This window comes from Schistocerca americana, chromosome X (genome assembly GCF_021461395.2).
Source record: "Schistocerca americana isolate TAMUIC-IGC-003095 chromosome X, iqSchAmer2.1, whole genome shotgun sequence".
Lineage (NCBI taxonomy): Eukaryota > Metazoa > Arthropoda > Insecta > Orthoptera > Acrididae > Schistocerca > Schistocerca americana.
The window spans coordinates 658228810-658254915 of NC_060130.1; the positions used below are offsets into that span (position 1 = coordinate 658228810).

The following is a 26106-nucleotide window of genomic DNA, read 5'->3' on the forward strand; positions in this document are numbered from 1 at the left end:
AGCCTCCTTGAAGATTTGTACGCGATCAAAACCTAGGCAAAAATTATAATACAACAATCTGAAACTTCCACTTCCATGACTTTTACATAATCAATGAGACTGTTCTGTTCAGTTAACTAATACATTAAAATACTTCATAATAATCATCGACCAGTAACTAGCTTCAATCGGCAGCTAATAACCATCCAACAGAGCCCACAGAAGACAAACTACTAATCAGTTGAGCATGGAGACTGAATCTCTCCACCATTCTCCACGCCTGGAAAACCTTGATCCAGCCGACCGTATCCTACTCCAATGACGCTTGGATGTCGACTCCACCAAATGCTGTTAGTGTCTCCAAATACTTGGAAATCATATTCTAACATACTGTACTCTGCATCTTTTTAACACCAAATGCTGTTAGTGTCTCCAAATACTTGGAAATCATATTCTAACATACTGTACTCTGCATCTTTTTAACTTACTCCACCTGATTCCTTCGCCATCTCACCACTTTCCCATCCTTCTTCACCCACACTACACCTCTGTGTATTCTCGACTATTGTAAACTCGACTACAACGACAAAATTATTGCCCCTCTAATTTCCAATTCCGAACTTCTGCAGCGCTTATATCGACCTACCACACCAGTCCCACAAATACACTATTTCACACCGTCTCCCAACGAAACATCAACCAATTCCCTCTCACAGACAATGAAATGTGCCCAATATTTATCCATTTTATCAGATCTAACTCTTTCCTCCCTGTCTTTCGATATTCTAGCTTTCCCTTGCCCATACCTTGCCTATTGTCTACTCTTTTCCTCTTCATACTCATTCCTATCTACCACTCCATTCCCCTACTCCAGTTGATCCACATACCAAGATCCTACTGAGCCTCTAATCTTCCTTCTCCTCACTCTGTCCATTTACAGTGCAGGTCCTTTATCTTTAGGAGGACAGTGTACCTACTCGTAAGAACACACAATGTGTTTTGGTTGCAGCTGATTTTTAGAATAACATAAAGGAATGCACGGTAGAGACTGCCATAAGCAGTTTCCGCCCTCCATTTTCTAAGATTTTTGTTGTAGTTAGACATAAGGCTATGTTTTGCATTTGTAATTATTTCGCATTCTACTCATTCGCGTTCTGTATGATATACAGTGGTTGGACAAAAATATGGAAACATAACACGAGAAATGCATGCTTGACGTACACGTAACGCTAGCCAAGCCTGCAGGTTGCGGGTTTGTATTTGACCACGAACGACACCTGTACTATGTCCTCAATGTGTTTCAAGTGTCAGTCGTGGTCAGAACAGCTGCAAAAGTCACTGCAGAATTGAACGCCTCACTCGCGAACTATCAGCATCAAAATAACACGAAGGGTGCTCCATAAGCAGATAACTGTAGGATGAGTTGGAGTTCACGAAACACTAATCAGTGATGCAGATGTCTGTAACAGGAAAATGAGGTGCCGAAGCGGTAAAACCTAGACTATGGAAAAATGAAAGAATATCATTTGGTCGGATGAGTCTTGTTTCACACGCTTTCCAACTTCTGCAAGAGTTTATGTCGCAAGAATGAAACATGGCGGAGGTTCGGTGATGATTTGAGCAGCCATATCGTGGTATTCTTCGGGCCCCATGGTTACTCTGGAAGATCGCATCACTGCCAAGGATTATGTGACTATTTTGGCCAATCAGATGCATCCCATAGTGCAATGTTTGTTGTCCAGTGGTGATGCTGTGCTCCAAGGCGACAGGGCCCCTGTTCACATAGCTCGCATTATCCAGGACTGGTTTTTTGAGCACGAGCATGAACTGTTGCATTTTCCCTGGCCATCACACTCACCAGGTCACAATATCACTGAGGCATTGTGGTCTTCTTTGGAGAGAATTGTGCATGTTCGCTATCCACCTCCATCGTCGGTACTTGATCTTGCCACTATTTTACAGGAAGAATGGTGTAAGATTCCCCTGAAAACCATAAAGAACCGGTGTTCATCCATTCTGAGACGAGTAGAAGCAGTTTTGAATGCCAACGGTTTTCCTAGTACACCATAAAGAACCGGTGTTCATCCATTCTGAGACGAGTAGAAGCAGTTTTGAATGCCAACGGTTTTTCTACTCCGTATTAGGCACGGTGATTTGGTGTTCCCATATTTTTGTCCAACTCCTGCATTAAAGTTATTTGCAATCAATTGTTAATTATTCAGGTACAGAATTTTGTGCTGAATAAAATGCTATATATATTTTTAGAACTATTTATGTAACATGTGAATACTCAAGCCATACTTCGTCGGTCGTGGTCCACATTGTACCCTCAGATAGAAGGTCTTTTACCACAGAAACTGTGATTCCTGCAAATTGAACTGAGTTCCTTTATTGTCTAAACAATTGTACCTGTCTTTAGAATGAAAATTTGCGTAAGTTTTCAGTAGCCTCTATTTTAAAACGTATTCAACTTGTAACTATTTGTTGATAATACTTCTCTTTAATCTGATTCAGACCGCCCCGATAGCTGAGTGGTCAGCGCGGTGGAATGCCCAGCCAAGGGTCCCAGGTTCGATTCCCGGCTGAGTCGAAGATTTTTTCCGCTCAGGGACTGGGTGTTGTGTTGTCCCTATCATCATCATTTCATCCTCATCAGTGGAAGGCAACGGGAAACCACCACTGGAATCACTGCCCTAGACGCTCACGCGGTGGACCTCTCTGAGGAGGCTTCCCCCATGACAAGACCTGCCGTAAGGCAGAACACGAAGCTTTAATCTGATTCAGATACTGATTATTGGCGTGTAGTAGAGTAATAATATAACAGGGAGCTATTAAATACACTATTAACAAAATTTCCCAATTGTAGCGCTTTTAAATTTCAGTCAAATATTAATTGTTCCTAGGTATAGCATTATGTTGTACCTTGGAATATGTTTTCACATTTGGAGAAACATTAGTTGAATCACTGAATGGAAAAAGGAAGAAAGTCCAGTCACCTTTGTTTAGAGAAAATTAAAAAAACCTTGTTAATCTTACAATATTTTTCCTATAGTTTTGTGATCCATTACAAACTTGTAGAACTATGTTAGCTGTACATAGTGATGAGTCGTTCCAGCGCTTTCGATAAATATTTTTGAAGCTATCCTCTTTGGAAGTTGGTGGACATTCGTCCCTTTTCCGATAAATGATCCTCTCGTGGGGAATTTGCAAAGAATGTCACAGTAACATAGGTTTACACAGCTATTTATTTTTATTTATGTTACTAACCATTTGAAACATTGATATTTATTTAGTAAAACATCTTAAGAACAACAATTTACTGTGATACAATACAAAAAATTTTAGTTAACAATATTCTATAACACTTTTTAATCTTCTTCATAAGATTGTACTATGATGTCTTTTTGCAAGTCCTAATCTTCTCCATCAGACTAGAAATCATTATTTCCTGTGATCCCCTGAAGAACGTTGTTAAAAACTCTTGATTCTCTAATGGAATGTACTTCATTATTTTATTAAGATATTGCAGCCTCTTCGTATTTATAGGAATCTTATTGTTGTATGCCATAGTTCCGGGATAATCACGTATTTGTTTTCCTTTAAAAAGCCTGTATGCATTGCGAAGCAGTCCATCTATCCATTCCGAAAGACGACATACCCTGGATTCTGATGCTTATAGGTCAAATGCCGAAATTTAGCAAGCAAAAATCCTTCCTTTGCTTGACAATTTATGGCAAATGAATATTTTTTAAAGTGGTGTGGCCACCATTCCTTAAAGTTAATAATAGATTTATGTCCAGTGGCCACCATTCCTTAAAGTTAATAATATATTTATGTCCAATCATCTTGACTTGAAACGAAATCAGTGTTTTCTTGAATAAACTATCATCTCAACGTACTGTTTGACAAAGTAGATTCTACCTTGTTGTTGTATAATTCTTTTCATTACGGCAAAATCCCTACCACATGGGAGGAAGGGATGACCTCGAACAGGAAAATAGTGCTGAATTATTTGAAGTTTCCCAGTCATTGTGAGATACATCAGGTACCGTACAACATTGTTGTTTTTATTTTGCCCGCCACAAGAATCACTGACCACATGAAGTTCTTTCACTGTATCAGGTAGTCCACTTATGTAGTCACTGAGAAATGTGCACACTTCATTGGGACCTCGATTGCCTTGTCCTTCATGGTAACAGTGAAACTGTGCTGTATTGTCTTTCACGCTACGGTTTCCAAATACAAAAAACCACAGTTTTTTTTATGAAACTTAGATGCTCGTCGCTTGTGAACCATCAATTCTGACACAGCCACTCGTTTTGCAACTTCATTCAGGAACGGAGCTTTAATTCTGGTTAGAAGCTCCCCACAGGCAGAACATACATCTACTTGTGGGCGATCGAATTTATAATGAAAAATTTCATTGAAGTATTTGAGATAATATTCATACTTCACTGCCAATTCTGAGTTTTTGTCATAAAACAAGTCGTGCATCTTTTTCACATTTAAGTTGGAATCCAAATATACAATACCTTCGCCACTGTAGTGTCACTGGTGGATTGGGAGAAATCGAATATGAGCATCAATCTTAGCAATGACATCAGACCCAACTGTTTTTCCTCTGTTCATATGCTTTCCTCTACAGTCATCTGGAGACTGTCCATTAACAAGGGGCGATGTTAAGCATACAACAGCCTTATCGCTCACAGTATGCAAACCTCAAGATGCTTTGTGACATACCTGCATCCTTTCGATATGTTTCATAGCAAAGAATCAGTATTCTTCATAAATGTCTGATTTTCTTTTCTACTCCTTCTCCTTTGTACAGGTGAATGTTCTGTCAGTCCCATTAAATATCTTTCTCCTTCTTAGTTTTTACCATCGTACAATCTCCTCATTATTTCCATTTGATCCTCATCTTTGAAATATTCAAAACACATTTTGGAACAACTGCAATAAAGCAGACTGTTGGAGCAAGGTACAATTATTTCACTTAAATATTTAGCAGTAAAACGAAGACAAAACATGAAAACATTTATATAAAACTTACTTGCATGGTGGACCAGACCGTTTTTCTGGCACAACTAATCTTTTAGAGGTTATTTATTCCTGTCCTAGTGATCTAGCTCTCTTGCGTCTTTCTTTGTCAGAGTCATCTACATTTCTTACTCGCTTTCTTCTCCTGTGTACTTTTTCAATTTCAGCGTCACTTTCACTCATTATGCTACGAGTCTACAAACAGCAACTTACGCAAACACACTGAAAATAATGTGGGACAGTAAAACTGAAACAATGTGTTTAAATGCCACATAGAGGCATTGTTGTAACATTCTTTGCCTGACATCCTGTGATGCTGCTTACACTAGTGAGTGCAAAACAGAAGAATGCCCGGACATTCTTCTCTATTCTACTAATTACAAACTTTAAAGGGCTGTGCTTTCCGCATTATTACTGGTTTCTTCTTTCCGTTTCCATTCATCGATGAGTAGGCAACTCCAAAATTAAATGTATATCTCAGCTTATTTTGGAAAAAATGGATTTTCTTCCTTTCTCCAATCAGTGATTCAATTTTTCGAAGTAATTTCAGTAATTCCAAAAAAAGACTGCAGCACATAAGAAGCGAATGCCATAATTTAAAAACAGAATAAGAATACATATTAAAATCCTATTACGGAGCTGGCTAGAGGTGAAACTCTAATAAGTGCACCAAACTACAGCACTCTCCCCTTCATGAGTAGTGCTTCACTTCAATATCCTTCCGCTTTCTGAATATTTTTTATTTAAAAACAAAAAATTCCAAAGTTTTAGTTTTAATACCGTCAATGAAAGTCATATTTTTCATCTCTGAAAATACATGTGAATTTTTCACGTTCTTAATTATTTCCTATCGATTTATCTATTTTAGAAATGGTGGGCTGAAGAGTGAAATGGTTCTACCGCACACAGTCTATCCCCCGCCCACTTGAAGTGAGGGGCTCTCTGAGCATTATAGGACTTATCATCTGAGGTCATCAGTCCCCTAGAACTTAGAACTACTTAAACCTAACTAACCTAAGGACATCACACGCATCCATGCCCGAGGCAGGATTCGAACCTGCGACCGTAGCGGTCGCGCGATTCCGGACTGAAGCGCCTAGAACCGCTCGGCCACCGCGGCCAGCTGAAGTGAGGGGAATGAAGTACAAATTTAAAGAAACTCCATTCCATTTCGGATACCCGCCTTGCTTCACGAGTTTGGCCATAACCGTGCACTAGAACATCCTACAAACACACAAAACACTAATTTTTATAGTATTACTTTCTAGGTAGGAGAATTCTTTTACTTTTTGTACAGGATATTCCCCAGTTTTTACGTTTTGCAAAACGATATTTTCCCTCTACTACTGTTCGTCAACATCGTCTTAGATTTGTTTAGCCGTAGCCCAAATTCTGTGATTGGAAGGCTACCCATTCTGCGTAAAGGCTCTCAGAGGTCTTCACTACTTGGAGCCGGAGTGGCTGTGACTTCTTTGAGTTTTAGCATTTATATCTGTTTCTACTGCACATTCTTCATGTTCTCCACTTTTTCTATCACTCTCCCCATAGATTCTCTGGCAAATCGCTGATAATAAGCGGCATTTATTACAAGCTGCAACCACGTCTTACACACTAATTTGTCTTTCTTCGCCTTCTGCTTCAATAAAAGTTGTTGTGGATATAGTAAATCATTTGCATGTCTGTATCTTATTACCATTTGTCTCAGAATTTCGAACCTCTTATTCCATCATATCGCACAATGATATTTACTGTTTCTTCGTGTCTGATTCGAAGTAAATCTTCTTTTTATTTTTGTGGTTCTTGAAATGGTGCTGGTTGTAACCAAGTTAAACCTATCGCAGACCTCTCGATGCCTTTCTCTGTCTACTATTGCATTTCTATCGTGCAAGGCCGACAGACGTACATCTGTTATTGCATATTTTATCAGTTCCTTCATTTTTTCGTACTGTATACCACTCTGACGATGATCTGATTGGCCATCAGTAGTAGAATAAAGGCAAGAACTGACTGCCAATTAGAAATGAGATTCTGTTATATTGTTGATGTGCTACTTGTAAACAGCCCTCTTGAAAATTTATGCTACATCAATGTTACGCACCGCAGCACAGCCACTGACAAAACTTGTATCGCCAAGGGAACGGGGACGTGTGGGAGCTAATCTGTGATATCTATATCCTCTCCCGCAATCTCGTACAGTTTTTTGTATTGCCATGACTACTTTGAACTTTCAGTCAGAATGAACGATCACAGGTATTTACACCAACCCCCGTCCCCCAATACCATGCCGCTAAGCATGCTGTGGAGTAATGGTCTCCCATTGCAACGCAGAAGTTTGAAATCTGGCTCAAATATGCGAAAACGTGGTGTCCTCAGACGTCATCCACGGACTCGGTGACGCTTCAAACAGCACATGATAAAAACATGCCAGATCTCAGACGTTCATGTGAGATTTAAGATGGGCGAATGATGTCACAATGGCCTCAAATTTCACCACAATTCTGCCCAGTGCCACTGTAGCCGTGTCACGCGGTGGGATGGAGGTCATAATAGAGAAGCCCAGAATTGAAATCACTCGGTTTTCTTATGGGCGGCCGAGGACATCAGTTCAGACACACCGCCGCTCAGTACCGACAGTAAAAGGCCTCAGGGAGTGGCATTAAGGATGTCAATGCAACCACCCTTTCCCATGAGGCGCTGATTTTCATACATTCCGCTATCGAATACGACAACGCTCGTGCGCCTGCTATAACACTACGTTCAAACTCTCTTAAATCTCGATAACCTGCCATTGTAGCAGCAATAACCGATCTAACAACGTCGCCAGACACTTGTCGTATATTGGCGTCGCCGACCGCAGCGCCATATTCTGCCTGTTTACATATCTCTGTATTTGAATACGCATGCCTATACCAGTTTCGTTGGCGCTTCATTGCGTTACGTGGTCTAAAAGAATTCTACATTTTTGTTGCTACACTGCACCAAACTATAGAGTGCGACTGTTGTTCGGATGCATTAATCAAGAGGTCACCGACAATTTTCCCTCACTGGAAGTCTGTAAGGTTCGATGTGACGGTACATCGACGCAACACCACTACGATGGCAGACATACCAGTAGCTCAGAATGCTACAAGAGATGCTATAGTTCTAGGGATATACTGTATTATATGTGGCATCAGACTGGTGATGAAACAAGGTATTCGGATTATTTTGTTCAATCCAAGCATAAAATTTTCGATTTGATTCTATATTCATATCTCTACCCCACTTCCACGGCCAGAATGGGAGCCTAAAATATAAAAGGGGGTCCATTCGTGCTGCTTGTGCAGTGGTCGTGTCCTGTGTGCTCACAGTGGCCATCTTGAGCATCTGATAGTCTGGACAGTCAAGTACCCGTATTCTAATTCGGTTAGAGTTTTGTGCAGTTTGATGAAAAGTTAATCCGAGAACCGTCGGGGTCACTTGAAACGGAGCACGTATAGGGAAGGAATTGGCCGATCCCTTCTTTAAGAAACTATGGCGTCATTCACCTGATATAATTTAGGAAAACAGCGTAAAAAATGAATCAGGATAACCACAAAGTGCTTTGAATTCCGATCCTTTGTACCTTTTGAATAGGGACCAAGCACGTTAGCCACTGCGATGCTTCTTGCAGTATGTGTATGAGGCTGCCGGTGCTTCGCGCTGAGTGATGTCAGGCAATCAGTCATTTGTAGAAGATGGTAAGAATATGAAGTTCCATCCACATCTAATGTGTTGAGTCAGAAATACCGTGAACAGTGTCAGTGTACAGTACATTGTATCATGTAATGTGTTGAAGTACTGTTGCATTTCTTGTTATGGTATAAATGGGCGTAAATCGTTTACAATTACACCGAGACTTAATCGAAAAGTTTACAGTTCAAATACATTTGTAGCAACTAGGATATTATTTGTTTCTGTAGTCAGTGGTGGTCACAACCTCACTTTCCCAATCATCTCTCGTATGCGAACCTATGTTTACTGAAACTCTTTTCCTTCCATTATTCTTCACTTTCTACTCTGTCATTTATCGCTTCTAGTTATGACACACCTTATATAAGGAAATATGTAGAGCCTGTAGTGGTAGTTCCTATCAGTGCATTTCTACAACTGTATTCCAACAGGTCAGTGTAGATAAACTTGAAATAAAAATTCGAGATATCTTCTTAGCGCGATAGATTTTGCTATTTCTCTGGCCTCGTCGCTCACTCACCTGATAATATAGCCCACGAAAGTGTCTAGGGTTTTGTCGATTGTAGACTCATTCGTGAATCCCGTCCAGAGGCCATTGCAGCTGGACTTTGGACCCAGATAGGTGTAATTTTAAATAGCGTTTCACATGATCATTTCACAGCATCTTTGATTAGCTACCTCGTGGTATAAAGCAACTGCACGAAACACTAAAACTGTGAAATTAACCAGATTTCTGTGGACTGCACTAACAGTTTCTCTTTGCATCACTATACGTTAAATACGGCCCTGATTTCAACCTGTTCTGATGGTTTCTTCCTGACATTCCATAGTTCACAGACAAATCCGTATAATATCTTGAGACTTGATAGTTACGAGCCTCATATCAATGCACGACTGTCAGTGCTCGTACCGGATGTTCTATGATTAGACCCACGAGAGCAAAATAAAGCAACTGCACCCTGCAACTTCTACGACCAAAGTAATTAAAACTACGCTGGTCTTTGCACAAGACTCTGACGTCCAGGCAGTTTATCAGGCTGGGAAGTAGGGTAAGGCCTGCATTAATTACAAGCTAAGTTAGGTGGCCCTTGCTAGTAACATTCCTTTCTGGGAAGGGTTAAGTTTCACAAGGACACTTACTTTAAAAACTGGCTTAATGTGATGTCAGGGATCATTCAGCAAACACTACACTTCTCCACAGGCAGACAAATGCAGATTTAGAGTTTTGGGGATACATACAGGGCTGGCTTCAGGTACGATTGTGTGGGGAAAAAAGTGCGTGACGACGCATCTCTACTGCTCTCGTACCCTGAATACTGCAGTAAAAAAAAAAATTCAGTGAAACGTGATGATGATAGTAGCCGAAAAGAGGCTGTAAATAAAGACATGTTTTGAGCGTGTCAGATATGACTCATAAATCATGTAATGGAATGCGTACTTGTCTGTGTGTATGGCCCTCTATAGTCGTAGTGTCTTTTAAATACACCTATTAACTGTTCTACTTGACAAGTTCCCAGAATATCTACTTTCAATGTACTCAGCAGATGGTTTTTCTTAATTATTCCAGGCTTTATCTCCTTTTTACGTAACTTTCTGTTCTCTGTTGACACCGAAGGCTAGTTAACACCACTGATTTCTGCAGTGGAAGGTTGATTACCTCCTGAAGTATGTTGTAATACATTTATCACTATGAATTTTGGTTGAAGTTGTTTGTGAAAAAGCCTCTGTATGAGACGTAACGAATCTCGAGGTGGATGTTCACTGGCCGGTTAGTGATAACAAACACCATTAGTTACCGATTCATTCACTTTCCAGACCTTTGCATTAAAGTCTATTCTGTACTTGTCCTCCACCTGTGATCTTAGGAGAGGTTCATACAGGCTATAACTTTTCGGGAGAGATTTTTAGTTCATCATCAGCAGTGTCATTAGTTCTTATGTTTTATGGAGGGGTTTTATTTTATCTGGCGTTCTATGTGTAGACTGTAGTGGTTCATTTTTGGGAAAATTCTGGAAGTCGAAATTATTTTAATTCTGAAAGTCAAAAACAGTACACAGTTGGGCAAATATATAACGAATTAGAATACACATGATAATCAATACAATCACTAACCTCACTAAATCGTTCCCTAGTTCTTAAAAAAACAAACTGAATATACGACAAAGAGAGAAATTTTAAAAAGAAAGGCGTCTTTTTCCAGAACATAAACTGGAAAATTCGTTAATAGGATGAGAGCAGGAAATCAACTTTTAGATAGAATATGTAGAGTTCAAAGGCTGTCTGCATGATTAGCATAAATTAAGGGGCATTGGAAGCCGATACTGTTTTCAGTGGAGAAGACTGATCCGTTATTGACTGAAACCTTATCGTCGCTGCATAGGTACTGAAACTGGATGTGGTGCTGCTACTGTTTATTGTATTTTTAACAGCGGTTAAGAAATTTCTAATCTAATAGTACTATTTTCACTACTTTTGTCGACTCTTACAAACACTTAAAGCCACTTGTGGTGCACGTTCACATTACTACCACTGTGAGACACCACTGCGTTCAACCTACTTTAAAGAAAATAAAAACACCCGTCTTCGTTAACAATGCTGTAACAACTTATCTTCCAAACTAGCATTTTTCAATACTTAACGCAATTAAAATTTTAATCTAATTTTTTGAATATTAGCTCCTTCCAACAGAGCATCTATGGGCTGTTGATAATGACTAGTCAGTGGAAACCGATTTAGCAATTAAAGAATCTAAGTCAGTATATGACTGAAATAGGTTTCATAAAGAACATAGGGTGTGTATCAAAAGACGACATAATACAGTAAGCATATCAGCAATAACGGTACATTTACGGCCCATAAAGCGGTTGACATACTTATCATTAGACTATTCCTTATTTAGCGTTGTAGTAATTGTGCATGTTTAGACGACATGCACACCAATCTGGAACCACCCACTCGGTATATCGCGTCTTTAGTCAGCATACCTTTACGATAACCTAACTGCCACTATATCATGCTGTAAAAAGTCCGACAGCATGGGAGTCCGTCACTGAAAGTTTTCCTCGTATTTTGTTCGTTATGCATTACGACACTCAGACTTATGGGACGGCGTGACTGTGGGAGGCATAGCGTCCTCGTCCGGTTCCTTTTTTATTCCTACTATTTCTGTACGTTAGAAACGTTGCAGTGTGGAACATCTGAAAGAAGACTCACTTGGTGCTTAAATACAAGACGTCTGGAGGCCAATGACAAGTATACGACGAGCTGTTCATGTAATTAGACTCCCCAACAAAAGTAATCCTCCGAGCGAGACTGAGTGCTATCGGACAAACGGTGGCTTTTGCAGAGAATAAATTCTACGCCAATCGCTTCATTGGCCAAAGAATTTGGTATATGTATTATGGGACATTTGACTTGGATGCGTAATTTTTTTATTTCATTCGGCCAACTGACCTTCTCACACTTAAACTGAAATAAAAGCATATTCTAGTTTGCAGTGTCTGTGTTTTACAGTGTACTATGCCATGTGCTTCAGACACTGCAACGATCTACAGCTGTATGAAATGGAATAAATGCATTCATAGTTGCGAATATGATTAGACTTCAGCTGCTCAGTTTATTGGTGACAAATGCAAATTTGTGCCACATCAAGACTCGAACCCGTATTTCCTACTTTACGCGAGCGGTCACCTTATCAACATTTTTTTTTTTTTTTTTTTTACAATTACGAATGCATTTCTTCTAGAGGCATATTCGGTCCTAAACCAGCAACATGTGGCGGTACTGGGCATAATTTAAAAGGGAGGTCGACTGACTGAGTTGAGTTTCGAATAACAAATTTAGTACATTTATTAAACCACAACTTAGAAAAAAACCATAACAAGTCACTTTATATCGCTCCATAAAATATCACAATAGAACTTTTCCCTCAGCTGTAAAGAAAAATGACTCCTCTTAAGAACGTACGGGGATTGACAACCAGTCTATACACCACACTTACCAAAGCATTTATGAAAAAAAAAGAACAGTTTAATCGCGATAAAACCAAAATTTATGTAAAATCAAACATTTAAAACCTTCCTTTTATAATCAACTTGATTGAGTCCAAGTATGAATCCTGAACAATGTTACTCAAAACTTGCCTGCTATGGCAGCCACATGGATGCATGTGGACTAGAAAACAAGCATCCATCATCAGCATTTACACTGAAGAGCCAAAGAAACTGGTACACCTGCCTAATATCGTGTAGGGCCCCCGCGAGGACACAGAAGTGCCGCAACACGACGTGGCATGGACTCGACTCATGTCTGAAGTAGTGTTGGAGGGAACTGACACCATGAAGCCTGCAGGGCTGTCCATAAATCCGTAAGAGTACGACGGGGTGGAGATCTCTTCTGAACAACAGTTGCAAGGCATCCAAGATATGCTCAATAATGTTCATTTTCAAAAATGTTCAAATGTGTGTGAAATCTTATGGGACTTAACTGCTAAGGTCGTCAGTCCCTAAGCTTACACTCTACTTAACCTAAATTATCCTAAGGACTCGAACCTCCACCGGGACCAGCCGCACAGTCCGTGACTTCAGCGCCCTAGACCGGTCGGCTAATCCCGCGCGGCTAATTTTCACGTCCGGGAAGTTTGGCAGCCAGCGGTAGTGTTTAAACTCAGAAGAGTGTTCCTGGAGTCACCCTGTAGCAGTTCTGGACGCGTGGGGTGTCGCATTGTCCTGCTGGAATTGCCCAAGTCTGTCGGAATGAACAATGGATATGAATGGATGCACATTATCAGACAGGATGCTTACGTACGTGTTACCTGTTAGAGTCGTATCGAGACGTATGGAGGGTCCCATATCATTCCAATTCCACACGCACCACACCATTATAGAGCCTCCACCAGCTTGAACAGTCCCCTGCTGACAAGCAGGGTCCATGGATTCATGAGGTCGTTTCAATACCCGTACTCGTCCATCGGCTCGATACAATTTGAAACGAGACTCGTCCGACCAGGCAACAAGTTTCTAGTCGTCAACAGTCCAATGGCGGTTTCGAAAGCCCATATCGATGATGTTTCGTTGAATGACTCTTACGCTTACACTTGTTGATGACCCAGCATTGAACTCTGTAGTAATTTGTACACCCGTGAAATGGTCGTACGAGAAAATCCCCACTGTTTCGCTACTTCGTAGATGCTGTGTGCCATCGCTCGTGCGCCGACTATAATAGCACATTCAAGCTCACTTAAACCTTGATAGCCTGCCGTTGTAGCCCGCATCTCGTGGTCGTGCGGTAGCGTTCTCGCTTCCCACGCCCGGGTTCCCGGGTTCGATTCCCGGCGGGGTCAGGGATTTTCTCTGCCTCGTGATGGCTGGGTATTGTGTGCTGTCCTTAGGTTAGTTAGGTTTAAGTAGTTCTACGTTCTAGGGGACTTATGACCACAGCAGTTGAGTCCCATAGTGCTCAGAGCCATTTGAACCATTTTTTAACCTGCCGTTGTAGCAGCAGTAACCAATCTAACAACTGCGCCAGACAGTTGTCGTCTTATACAGCTGCTAACGGCCGCTGCGCCGTATTCTGCCTGTTTACATATCTCTGTATTCAAATACAGCCTCAATACACAATAACATGTTAGAACATGAGCTGGATCAGTTTTAAAATACAGAGATATGTGCCTATACCAGTTTATTTGGCGCTCAGTGTATAATGTACATCAACTAAAATGTTTACCAAAAATAACTCAGTATTAGCCTCAAGACACAATAACATGTTGTAACATGAGTTGGATCAGTTTTAAATAATAACTTATTCTAAAATGTTGCTCTGTCGAGAGGTAACTCTGATAGCAGCAGCAACGCATCCGAGTAGCCTCCTGTGAGTGTACACATCTTCTCATAACAAACGACTTATTTAAAAATTTCGTCAGTGCTCTTTAGCTTCAGCTCCTTTATTTCGTGTGTGTTTGTGTATTTATCAGGCACAGCTGCGCGCTTTATTAACTGCGTAGTGCATAGAGCCACTGCTTGCATCGCGCCGGGCATTTGTTTTGTGTTTCAGGAGCCACTTGTAGTACTTAGATACCTCAGGCGAGACATAGCTTCCGTACCAGCAGCATCGCATCAGAGTACTGTGGGTTGACCAAGCTTCTTATCATAAGAAACGACTTATTTTAAATTTCGTCTGTGCTCTTTAGCTTCAGCTTTCATATTTCGCGAATTATAGACGCATATCACTGTCAGAGACAGCAAAGGACTTGGAAGAGTAGTTGAACCGAATGGACAGTGTCTTGAAAGGAGGGTGTAAGATGAACATCAACAAAAGCAAAACGAGGATAATGGAATGTAGTCGAATTAAGTCCGCTGACGCTGAGGGAATTAGATTAGGAAATGAGACACTTAAAGCAGTAAAGGAGTTTTGCTATTTGGGGAGCAAAATAACTGATGATGGTCGAAGTAGAGAGGATATAAAATGTAGACTGGCAATGGCAAGGAAACCGTTTCTGAAGAAGATAAATTTGTTAACATCGAGTATAGATGTAAGTGTCAGGAAGTCGTTTCGGAAAGTATTTGTATGGAGTGTAGCCGTGTATGGAAGTGAAACATGGACGATAAATAGTTTGGACAAGAAGAGAATAGAAGCTTTCGAAATGTGGTGCTACAGAAGAATGCTGAAGATTAGATGGGTAGATCACATAACTAATGAGGAGGTATTGAATAGAATTGGGGAGAAGAGGAATTTGTGGCACAACTTGACTAGAAGAAGGGATAGGTTGGTAGGACATGTTCTAAGGCATAAAGGGATCACCAATTTAGTATTGGATGGCAGTGTGGAGGGTAAAAATCGTAGAGGGAGACCAAGAGATGAATACACTAAGCAGATTCAGAAGGATGTAGGTTGCAGTAGGTACTGGGAGATGAAGAAGCTTGCACAGGATAGAGTAGCATGGAGAGCTGCATCAAACCAGTCTCAGGACTGAAGACCACAACAACAACATCGTTGTCGTCGGTTTGCAGTAGGATTTTGGAACATGTACTGTGCTCGATCATTATGAATTACCTCGAAGAAAACGATTTATTGACACAGACAACACGGATTCAGAAAAAAATCGTTCTTGTGAAACACAACTAGCGCCTTATTCTCACGAAGTAATGAGTGCTATCGACAGGAGACGTCACATTGATTCCAAATTTCTCGATTTCCAGAACGACTTTGACACCGTTCCTTACAGGCGACTTCTAATCAAATAGCGTGCATATGGAGTATCATCTCAGTTTTGTGACTGGGTTCGTGATTTCCTGTCTGAAAGGTCACAGTTCGTAATAACTGACTGGAAGACATCGAGTAAAACAGAAGCAATATCTGACGTTCCCAAAGGAAGTGCTATAGGCCCTCTGCTGATCCTGATCTACATAAACGATTTAGGAGACGATCTGAGCAGTCCTCTTAGATTGTTTGCAGAATATGCTGTCATTTACCGTCTTGTAATGTCATAAGATGATCAAAACGAATTGCAAAATGATTCAGACATTATATCTGTATGGCGCAAAAAGTGGCAATTGACTCTAAATAATGAGGTCCACATGAATACTAAAAGGAATCCCAAAAATTTCGGTTACACCATAAATCACACAGCTAAATACTTGGATATTAGGACTACGAATAACTCAAAGTGAAATAGTCACATAGATAATGTTGTGGGGAAAGCAAACCAACGACTCAGATTTATTGGCAGAACACTTAGAAAATGTAACAGGTGTCCTAAAGAGACAGCACGCTACGCTTGTCCGCCCTCTCCTGGAGTATTGCTGTGCACTGTCTGATCTGCATCAGATAAAACTGAAGGAGATCATCGAAAAACTTCAAAGCAGAGTAGCTCGTTTTGCATTATCGCGGAATAGGAAAGAGTGTGCCACGGATATGTTATACGAACTGGGCTGGTAGTCGCTGAAACAAAGGCGTTTTTCGCTGCGGCAGGACCTCCTCATGAAATTTCGATCACCAACTTTCTCCTCGAAATGTGAAAATATTTTATTGGTGCCCACCTACTTAGAGAGAACTGATCATCATAATAAAATAACAGAAATCAGAGCTCGCACGCCAAGATTTCAGTTTTCATTTTCCCCGTGCAGTGTTCAAGAGTGGAAAGGTAGAGAAGTAGTTTGAAGGTGGTTCGATGAACCATCTGCCAGGCACTTATTTGTGAACTTCAGAGTAATCATGTAGATGTAGCTGTAGATACTGCACCCATTAACATGCAAGACAAACTGCGGGTTGCACCCTGCCCAGTACATCAAAAAAACAAGTTACACCAGTTTACACGGAACCAAACCGATACAGTCACTGCGCCTAAGATAGGGCAGAATTAGCAACACCGCAGCTTGCAGCATCTGATCGAAGCACGACAGGACACGGGGCTGCCTCGACTGCTGACGGCCTTTGCCGCTCCCAGTTCGCTGTCATCAACCCTCTGCCCAACTCATATCCTCGACAGCGAGTTCCCCGTCCACTGCCCGGTGCCGCGAGATGCCACCGTTTCCGCTAGAGGGAGCAAAGACCGTAACTGCCCAGTGACTCAATGACTCAGAGTGGTGCTAACCTTCGCCAAACAAAATCGTGCCATCCTTAGCACAAACATAATTACGAGGGCATGCTAAAAATTAACTCCTCCGAAATGCGAAAACTCTTACAGCTTTTTAAATGAAACAAACGTTATTAACATTCTACATCTCCATTCTCCATGTCTACATATTTGCAGCCCTCTGCCGCTAGATGGCTTCGGATTGTAGCGTGTAACATAGCGGTATGTAACGTAACGATGTCGCTGCATGAGAAACGGCGTGTGCTGTAATCGAGTTATGATATCGATGAGTTCGTCCACATATGGAGCATCCTCTCCTTCCGCATGACAATGCATGATCACACACGAGTGCTGCGACATCTGCAACAAACCGACACCGTGGGTTTACTGTCATCGATCAACCTTCATACAGTCCCGACTTGGCCCTATCCGATTTTCATCTGTTTCCAAAATTTACAGAACACCTTCGAGGACTTCACTTTGATAGTAATGAAACGACGCAAAGAGGTGAGACTGCGGCTCCGTCAACAAAGTCAAACATTCTACAGCAACGGTATCAACAGCTGGCCCCTCGTTGGGAAATATGTTCGTCATCAGAGTGACTATATTGAGAAATGAATACGTATACGTGAGTAATAACGATGTAGTATGTTAATAACGTTTGTTTCAGAGTTTTCAAATAAAAAATTCGACAGCATTACTTTTCATTACGCTCTCGTATTTGACAGCAGCCGGCCGGCGTGGCCGAGCGGTTCTAGGCGCTTCAGTCTGGAACCGCGCGACCGCTACGGTCACAGGTTCGAATCCTGCCTCGGGCATGGATGTGTGTGATGTCCTTAGGTTAGTTAGGTTTTAGTTGTTCTAAGTTCTAGGGGACTGATGACCTAAGAAGTTAGGTCCCATAGCGCTCAGAGCCATTTGAACCGTATTTGACAGCAATCTACACTACTGGCCATTAAAATTTCTACACCAAGAAGAAATGCAGATGATAAACGGGTATTCATTGGACAAATATATTACACTAGAATTGACATGTGATTACATTTTCACGCAATTTGGGTGCATAGATCCTGAGAAATCAGTACCCAGAAGAACCACCTCTGGCCGTAATAATGGCCTTGATACGCCTGGGCTTTGAGTCAAACAGAGCTTGGATGGCGTGTACAGGTACAGCTGCCATTGCAGCTTCAACACGATACCACAGTTCATCAAGAGTAGTGACTGGCGTATTGTGACGAGCCAGCTGCTCGGCCACCATTGACCAGACGTTTTCAATTGGTGAGAGATCTGGAGAATGTGCTGACCAGGGCAGCAGTCGAATATTTTCTGTATCCAGAAAGGTCCATACAGGACCTGCAACATGCGGTCGTGCATTATCCTGCTGAAATGTAGGGTAGAGCCACGGGTCGTAACACATCTGAAATGTAACATCCACTGTTCAAAGTGCCGTCAATGCGAACAAGAGGTGACCGAAACGTGTAAGCGATGGCACCCCATATCATCACGCCGGGTGACACGCCAGTATGGCGATGACGAATACACGCTTCCAATGTGCGTTCACCGCGATGTCGCCAAACACGGATGCGACCATCATGATGCTGTAAATAGAACCTGGATTCATCTGAAAAAAATGATGTTTTGCCATTCGTGCACCCAGGTTCGTCGTTGAGTACACAATCGTAGGCGCTCCTGTCTGTGATGTAGCGTCAAGGGTAACCGCAGCCATGGTCTCCGAGCTGATAGTACATGCTGCTGCAAACATCGTCGAACTGTTCTTGTAGATGGTTGTTGTCTTGCAAACGTCCCCATCTGTTACCTCAGGGATCGAGACGTGGCTGCACGATCCGTTACAGCCATGCGGATAAGATGCCTGTCATCTCGACTGCTAGTGATACGAGGCCGTTGGGATCCAGCACGGCGTTCCGTATTACCCTCCTGAACCCACCGATTCCATATTCTGCTAACAGTCATTGGATCTCGACCAACGTGAGCAACAATCTCGCGATACGATAAACTGCAATCCCGATAGGCTACAATCCGACCTTTATCAAAGTCGGAAACGTGCTGGTACGCATTTCTCCTCCTTACATGAGGCATCACAACAACGTATCACCAGGCAACGCCGGTCAACTGCTGTTTGTGTATGAGAAATCGGTTGGAAACTTTCCTCATGTCAGCACGTTGTAGGTGTCGCCACCGGCGCCAGCCTTGTGTGAATGGTCTGATAAGCTAATCGTTTGCATATCACAGCATCTTCTTCCTGTCGGTTAAATTTTGCGTCTGTAGCACGTCATCTTCGTGGTGTAGCAATTTTAATGGCCAGTAGTGTAATCACATATGTCTTGAATTTTGGAGATTTAGCATGTATGAGCAGTATAAGTGGTCACACAACACGAAGAGTTGCGCTGCGTAAATAATTGAGTTCGATTTGTTGCTTATTTTGCAGTTTACTTCTACAACTTCGCCTGGCGAGACTACGGTGAAGCGACAACCACTCACCTGTTGGACATGGTCAAAGTCATGGCCTTCGCCTTAGAGGAGGGCAAGGTAGCCATTCATTGTCATGCTGGTAAGCAAGAGCAGCTGATATTTCTTAGTGTCTGTTTTAGAATAGACGAACTGAATGTCGGATTGATATGACTTCCTGCTTCGTAAGGCATCCCCATATTGCAATTTTGTCAAATAAAAACATGGTTGGGGACCGTAGCACTCATATGAAAAAACTTTTGATGGTTTTTGTTTGTTTTTTTTTTTTCAGGGCGCAAAAACAGAGAGGGTCATATGCTCCCACTGTTGATACTGTACAGCAACCAGCCAAAAATAAAGTAGTCTAAAAACCAATTTGTGACTGGTTGCTGTACACCCTCAACAGTTTATGCCCATATTACTTAAAGTGTAAGACCAATAACAGTTCGTGGTCTCCCTATGTGGTGTCCAGTTGTATTCAGTGTATTAATGTTTATATAGCAGCTTGCACTTTTGTTACTTTGATTATTAATATCGCGTTCAGCGCCGTCTGAGAGACATCAGAACTTGTTTTTGTTCTTTTTTTGTGTATCTTGGCTTTAGTAGTGTAGAGTTTCGCCGCCTGTGGAGCCACAATCGAGAACGTTGAACGTTTAGACCGCTGGTTTGTACTCTTAGTTCGTTCTCTCCATGTGTGCTGCGCAGTTGTGTTCAGTAAGTCAGAGCAGCTTGAGCTTTCCACCTCAGAAGCACCACAGTCGGGTAATTTTCTCTTTTGCAAAGGTCTGTTTGTATTTTCCAGTTACTTCTCACAGAGTTGTTTGCTTTTTGAGATTCTATTGAGTGTTTTTACACGGCACGGTGTGGTAGGGACTGTGCTTCTTGTGAGCAGACAGAAGGAGAACTGGCTGCTGTTCGTAAACATCTGAAAGCTGCGCAGGCCACGGTCGACAGGCTTCTGGCTGCTGGTCAAAGCTGTGGCGCCATCAGGGCGCTCGTAAATTGCAACAACGTTGGTGCCGTTGGAATACTCTGGTGACCTGGTTGTCGCTTCGTTTTCTCATACACGTTAGCTGACCAGTTCATCTTCACTCGAGAATTAGTGGAGGACATTGGGGGGTTCGCACGTCATTGCGTGGAAGGCGGAAGGGGAAATCGGCCATTCAGCTGGCTACTTACGCCTTAGCAATAGATATGAGGTGGTACCCAATGCTGATAACATTTCTGAGCCAGCAAGAGGTGCTTTTCCTGTTGGGCTAGCGGCCGATTTTCCCTCCCCGTCCGGACAAGTGCAGAGAACTGGTATGCTAGTCATTACCGAGCGAGGTGCACGCTGGACTCGCATTCGGGAGGACGACGGTTCAGTCCCGCGTCCGGCCATCATGATTTAGGTTTTCCGTGATTTCCCTAAATCGCTCCAGGCAAATGCCGGGATGGTTCCTTTGAAAGGGCACGGCCGACTTCCTTCCCTGTCCTTCCCTAATCCGATGAGACCGATGACCTCGCTGTCCGGACTCCTCCCCCAAAACAACCCAACCCAACCGTAGTCATTGGGACCTCCAACGTTAGGAAGGTAATGGACCCCTAAGGGAAGTAGCATGCAGGGCGCGAAAGAATGCCAATGTGCACTCGGTGTGTTTGCCGGGGGTCTCGTCCGTGACGTGTAGGAGGGTCTGTCGGCTGTTGTCGAGCGCACTGGGTGCAAACGACTGCAAATAATGGCACATGTTGGCACGAATGACGCTTTCCGCATGGGTTCTGAGGCCATCCTCGGTTCCTGCCGGCAGATGGCTGATTTCGTGAAGGCAACTAGCATCGTACGCGTTGTGTAGGCAGAGCTGGCTGTTTGTAGCATCGTACCCACGATGGCATTTGAAACCGTTCCCCACTGCCGTTTATTGAACAAAATAGAGCTTACGTAATTTCGGACCAGACTTGCGACGGGACTGAAGACTTCTTCACAAATAGTACTTTACATGTCGCTCTTAATGGAACAAAATCGACGGATCTAAATGTAATTTCCGGAGTACCCCAAGGAAGTGTGACAGCACCGTTACTGTTCTCAATGTATACAAATGACCTAGTAACAAGTGTCGGAAGCTCCTTGAGACTGCTCGCAGATGATCCAGTTGTCTAGAACAAAGTAACATGGCCAAAAGACGCTATCGATTTGCAGAATGAGCTGCAGAGAATTGATGACTGGTGCAGGCTCTGGCAGTTGACCCTGAAAGTAAATAAATTTAATATATTATGCATACAATGCAAAACAAAATCACTGTTATAACTGCACTATTGATAAAAAATTGCTGGGAACATCCTCTACCGTCAAATATGTGTAAGTAATTATCCAGAGCGACCTTAAGTGTAACGGACACATAAAACAAATAGAAGGGAAAGTATATGTCAGACTGAGATCCATAGAAAGAATCTTAAGCAAATGCAATTCATCCGCGAAGGAAGTGGTTTACAAGGAACTCGTTTGAACGATTCTTGAAAACTGTCCATCACTATACGATCCCTGCCAAATAGGACTGATAGAACAGACGAGAAGAGCCAACGGCGAGCGATGCGTTTCGTTACGGGATCGTTTAGTCGCTTATTTATTTATTTTATTTATCGTATGGCAATACAGACACATAACAAAGAAACAGACAAATCACTAATATAACAAACGTTAATTATTGCAAAACAAACATCGCTAATATAACAAAGTTTAAGGATTACGAACAAACATCAAGTCTATTAATATAATCTATAGACTCTGGAGTTGCGAGCAGGAAGTCCTCGGGGCTCCCATTATAGGCCCTTCTGGAACAGTCTTCAACAATATGGCTGATGGTCTGATTTTCTCCGCAGTCACACTGAGGGGATGGTGATTTACCCCATTTATACAGGGAGTAAGCACATCTGCCATGACGAGTTCGAATCCTATTTAGAGTGGACCACGTTTTGCGTGGTAGGTCAAAACCAGGTGGCTTTGGTGTGATGCAAGGCATGTTGTGATTTTGCCATGCGTTCCATTTTTCAGACCATGCGTTTGTGATACTGAAACCTTCTTGTACACAGGCCCTTGCTGTTCTTGTTGGCGGTTTCCTAGATCGAAGCCTATTAGTTTTTGCAGGCTCATTGTCTTGGTGGATTGGCATACTTCGATTTCCCATGAAATTTTTTTATTCACGTACAAGGGCGTCAGTACGTCGCAGGTGTGTCGGCGGGATGTGGCTTAATATTGGGAGCCATTGCGTTGGAGTGGGTTTAATTACTCCAGAAATCATCCTTAGAGTGTTATGCAACTGGACATCCGTCTTTTTTACATGTGGGCTCTTTACCCAAATCGGAGCACAGTATTTGGCAGCAGAGAATACAATTGCTAAAACTGAGGTGCGGAGAGTGGAGGCCGTTGCTCCCCAGGTAGTACCACAGAGCTTTTGAATAATGTTGTTTCTTGTCTTTAATTTTTCGGCAGTCTTTGTTAGGTGCTGTTTAAAAGATAGTGTTCTGTCCAGCGTCATGCCCAAGTTCTTCGCCGGCCGGTGTGGCCGTGCGGTTCTAGGCGCTTCAGTCTGGAACCGCGTGACCGCTACGGTCGCAGGTTCGAATCCCGCCTCGGTCATGGATGTGTGTGATGTCCTTAGGTTAGTTAGGTTTAATTAGTTCTAAGTTCTAGGCGACTGATGACCTCAGAAGTTAAGTCGCATAGTGCTCAGAGCCATTGAACCAAGTTCTTCGGAGCTTTATTGTGCCTAAGAATGGTGTTTTGAAATCGAATGTTGAGTGCGAGAGTGTTACGGAGATGCTCAACAAACTCCAGTGGCAGACGCTACAAGAGGTTTACTGCTGAAATTTCGAGAGAGGACTTTCCCGGAAGAGTCGTACAACGTGTTACTCCCTCCCATATACATCTCGCGAAAAGACCACGAAAAGAAAATTCCAGAAATTAGTGCTAATACAAAGGCTTACCGACAATCATTCTTCCCACGCGTCAATCGCGAGTGGAACAGGGTAGGGGGGATCACTTAGTGGTACGAAAAGTACCCTCCGCCATAGACCTGTAGATCAGGCTAAAGCCTGAAATAAGTTCTCCAGAAATTTTTACGAAGTCTCAGACGGTGTTCAGGAAAGATAGATTAGGCAGAATTGGTGGTGGAGTGTTTGTTATCTGTCAATAGTGGTTTATCTTATAGTGAAGTCGAAGTAGATACTCCGTGCGAATTGGTATGGGTGGAGGTTATACTTAACAGCCGAACTAAGTTAATAATTGGCTCCTTCTACCGACCCCCAGACTCCGATGATATAGTTGCTGAACAGTTCAGAGAAAATATGAGTCTCGTAACAAATAAATACCCCACTCATACGGTTATAGTTGGTAGGGACTTCAACCTTCCCTCGATATGTTGGCAAAAATACTTGTTCAAAACCGGTGGCAGGCAGAAAACATCTTCCGACATTGTCCTAAATGCTTTCTCCTAAAATTATTTCGAGCAGTTAGTCCACGAACCCACGCGAATTGTAAATGGTTGCGAAAACACACTTGACCTCTTAGCCACAAACAATCCAGAGCTGATAGAGAGCATCGACTGATACATGGATTAGTGATCACAAGGTCGTTGTAGATAGGCTCAATACCGTTTCTTCCAAATCCGCCAGAAACAAACGCAAAATAATTTTATTTAAAAAAGCGGATAAAGTCTCACTAGAAGCCTTCCTAAGAGACAATCTCCAATCCTTCCGAACTGTCTATGCAAATGTCGACGAGATGTGGCTCAAATTCAAAGATATAGTAGCAACAGCAATTGAGAGACTCATACCTCATAAATTGGTAAGAGATGGAACTGATCCCCCGTGGTAAACAAAACAGGTCCGAACGCTGTTGCAGAGGCAACGGAAAAAGCATGCGAAGTTCAGAAGAAAGCGAAATCCCGAAGATTGGCTAAAATTTACAGACGCGCGAAATTTGGCACGGACTTCAATGCGAGATGCCTTTAATAGGTTCCACAACGAAACATTGTCTCGAAATTTGGTAGAAAATCCGAAGAAATTCTGGTCGTATGTAAAGTACACAAGCGGCAAGACGCAGTCAATACCTTCGCTGCGCAGTGCCGATGGTACTGTTACCGACGACTGTGCCGCTAAAGTGGAGTTATTGAACGCAGTTTTCCGAAATTCCTTCACCAGGGAAGACGAATGGAATATTCCAGAATTTGAAACACGAACAGCTGCTAGCATGAGGTTCTTAGAAGTAAATACCTTAGGGGTTGCGAAGCAACTCAAGTCGCTTGATACGGGCAAGTCTTCAGGTCCAGATTGTATACCGATTAGGTTCCTTTCAGATTACGCTGATACAATAGCTCCCTACTTAGCAATCATATACTACCGCTCGCTCACCGATAGATCTGTACCTACAGATTGGAAAATTGCGCAGGTCGCACCAGTGTTTAAGAAGGGTAGTAGGAGTAATCCATCGAACTACAGACCTATATCATTGACGTCGGTTTGCAGTAGGGTTTTGGAGCATATACTGTATTCAAACATTATGAATCATCTCGAAGGGAACGATCTATTGATACATAATCAGCATGGTTTCAGAAAACATAGTTCTTTTGCAACGCAGCTAGCTCTTTATTCGCACGAAGTAATGGCCGCTATCGACAGGGGATCTCAAGTTGATTCCGTATTTCTAGATTTCCGGAAAGCTTTTGACACCGTTCCTCACAAGTGACTTCTAATCAAGCTGCGGGCCTATGGGGTATCGTCTCAGTGGTGCGACTGGATTCGTGATGTCCTGTCAGGAAGGTCGCAGTTCGTAGTAATAGACGGCAAATCATCGAGTAAAACTGAAGTGATATCAAGTGTTCCCCAGGGAAGCGTCCTGGGACCTCTGCTGTTCCTGATCTATATAAATGACCTGGGTGACAATCTGAGCAGTTCTCTTAGGTTGTTCGCAGATGATGCTGTAATTTACCGTCTAGTAAGGTCATCCGAGGACCAGTATCAGTTGCAAAGCGATTTAGAAAAGATTGCTGTATGGTGTGGCAGGTGGCAGTTGACGCTAAATAACGAAAAGTGTGAGGCGATCCACGTGAGTTCCAAAAGAAATCCGTTGGAATTCGATTACTCGATAAATAGTACAATTCTCGAGGCTGTCAATTCAACTAAGTACCTGGGTGTAAAAATTACGAACAACTTCACTTGCCGGCCGCGGTGGTCTAGCGGTTCTAGGCGCTCAGTCCGGAACCGCGCGACTGCTACGGTCGCAGGTTCGAGTCCTGCCTCGGGCATGGATGTGTGTGATGTCCTTAAGTTAGTTAGGTTTAAGTAGTTCTAAGTTCTAGGGGACTGAT

At 42.5% G+C, this 26106-nt stretch overlaps 1 protein-coding gene across 1 annotated transcript in view; it reads left to right on the plus strand.

The window, feature by feature from the left end:
- Positions 1-26106, plus strand: part of LOC124556234 (protein tyrosine phosphatase domain-containing protein 1-like) — a 375836-nt gene that overhangs the window by 82039 nt on the left and 267691 nt on the right. Inside the window, exon 4 of the mRNA XM_047130223.1 lies at positions 19746-19868. Within this exon, the coding sequence (XP_046986179.1) occupies positions 19746-19868 (123 nt within the window). The remainder of the gene's footprint in view (positions 1-19745; positions 19869-26106) is intronic.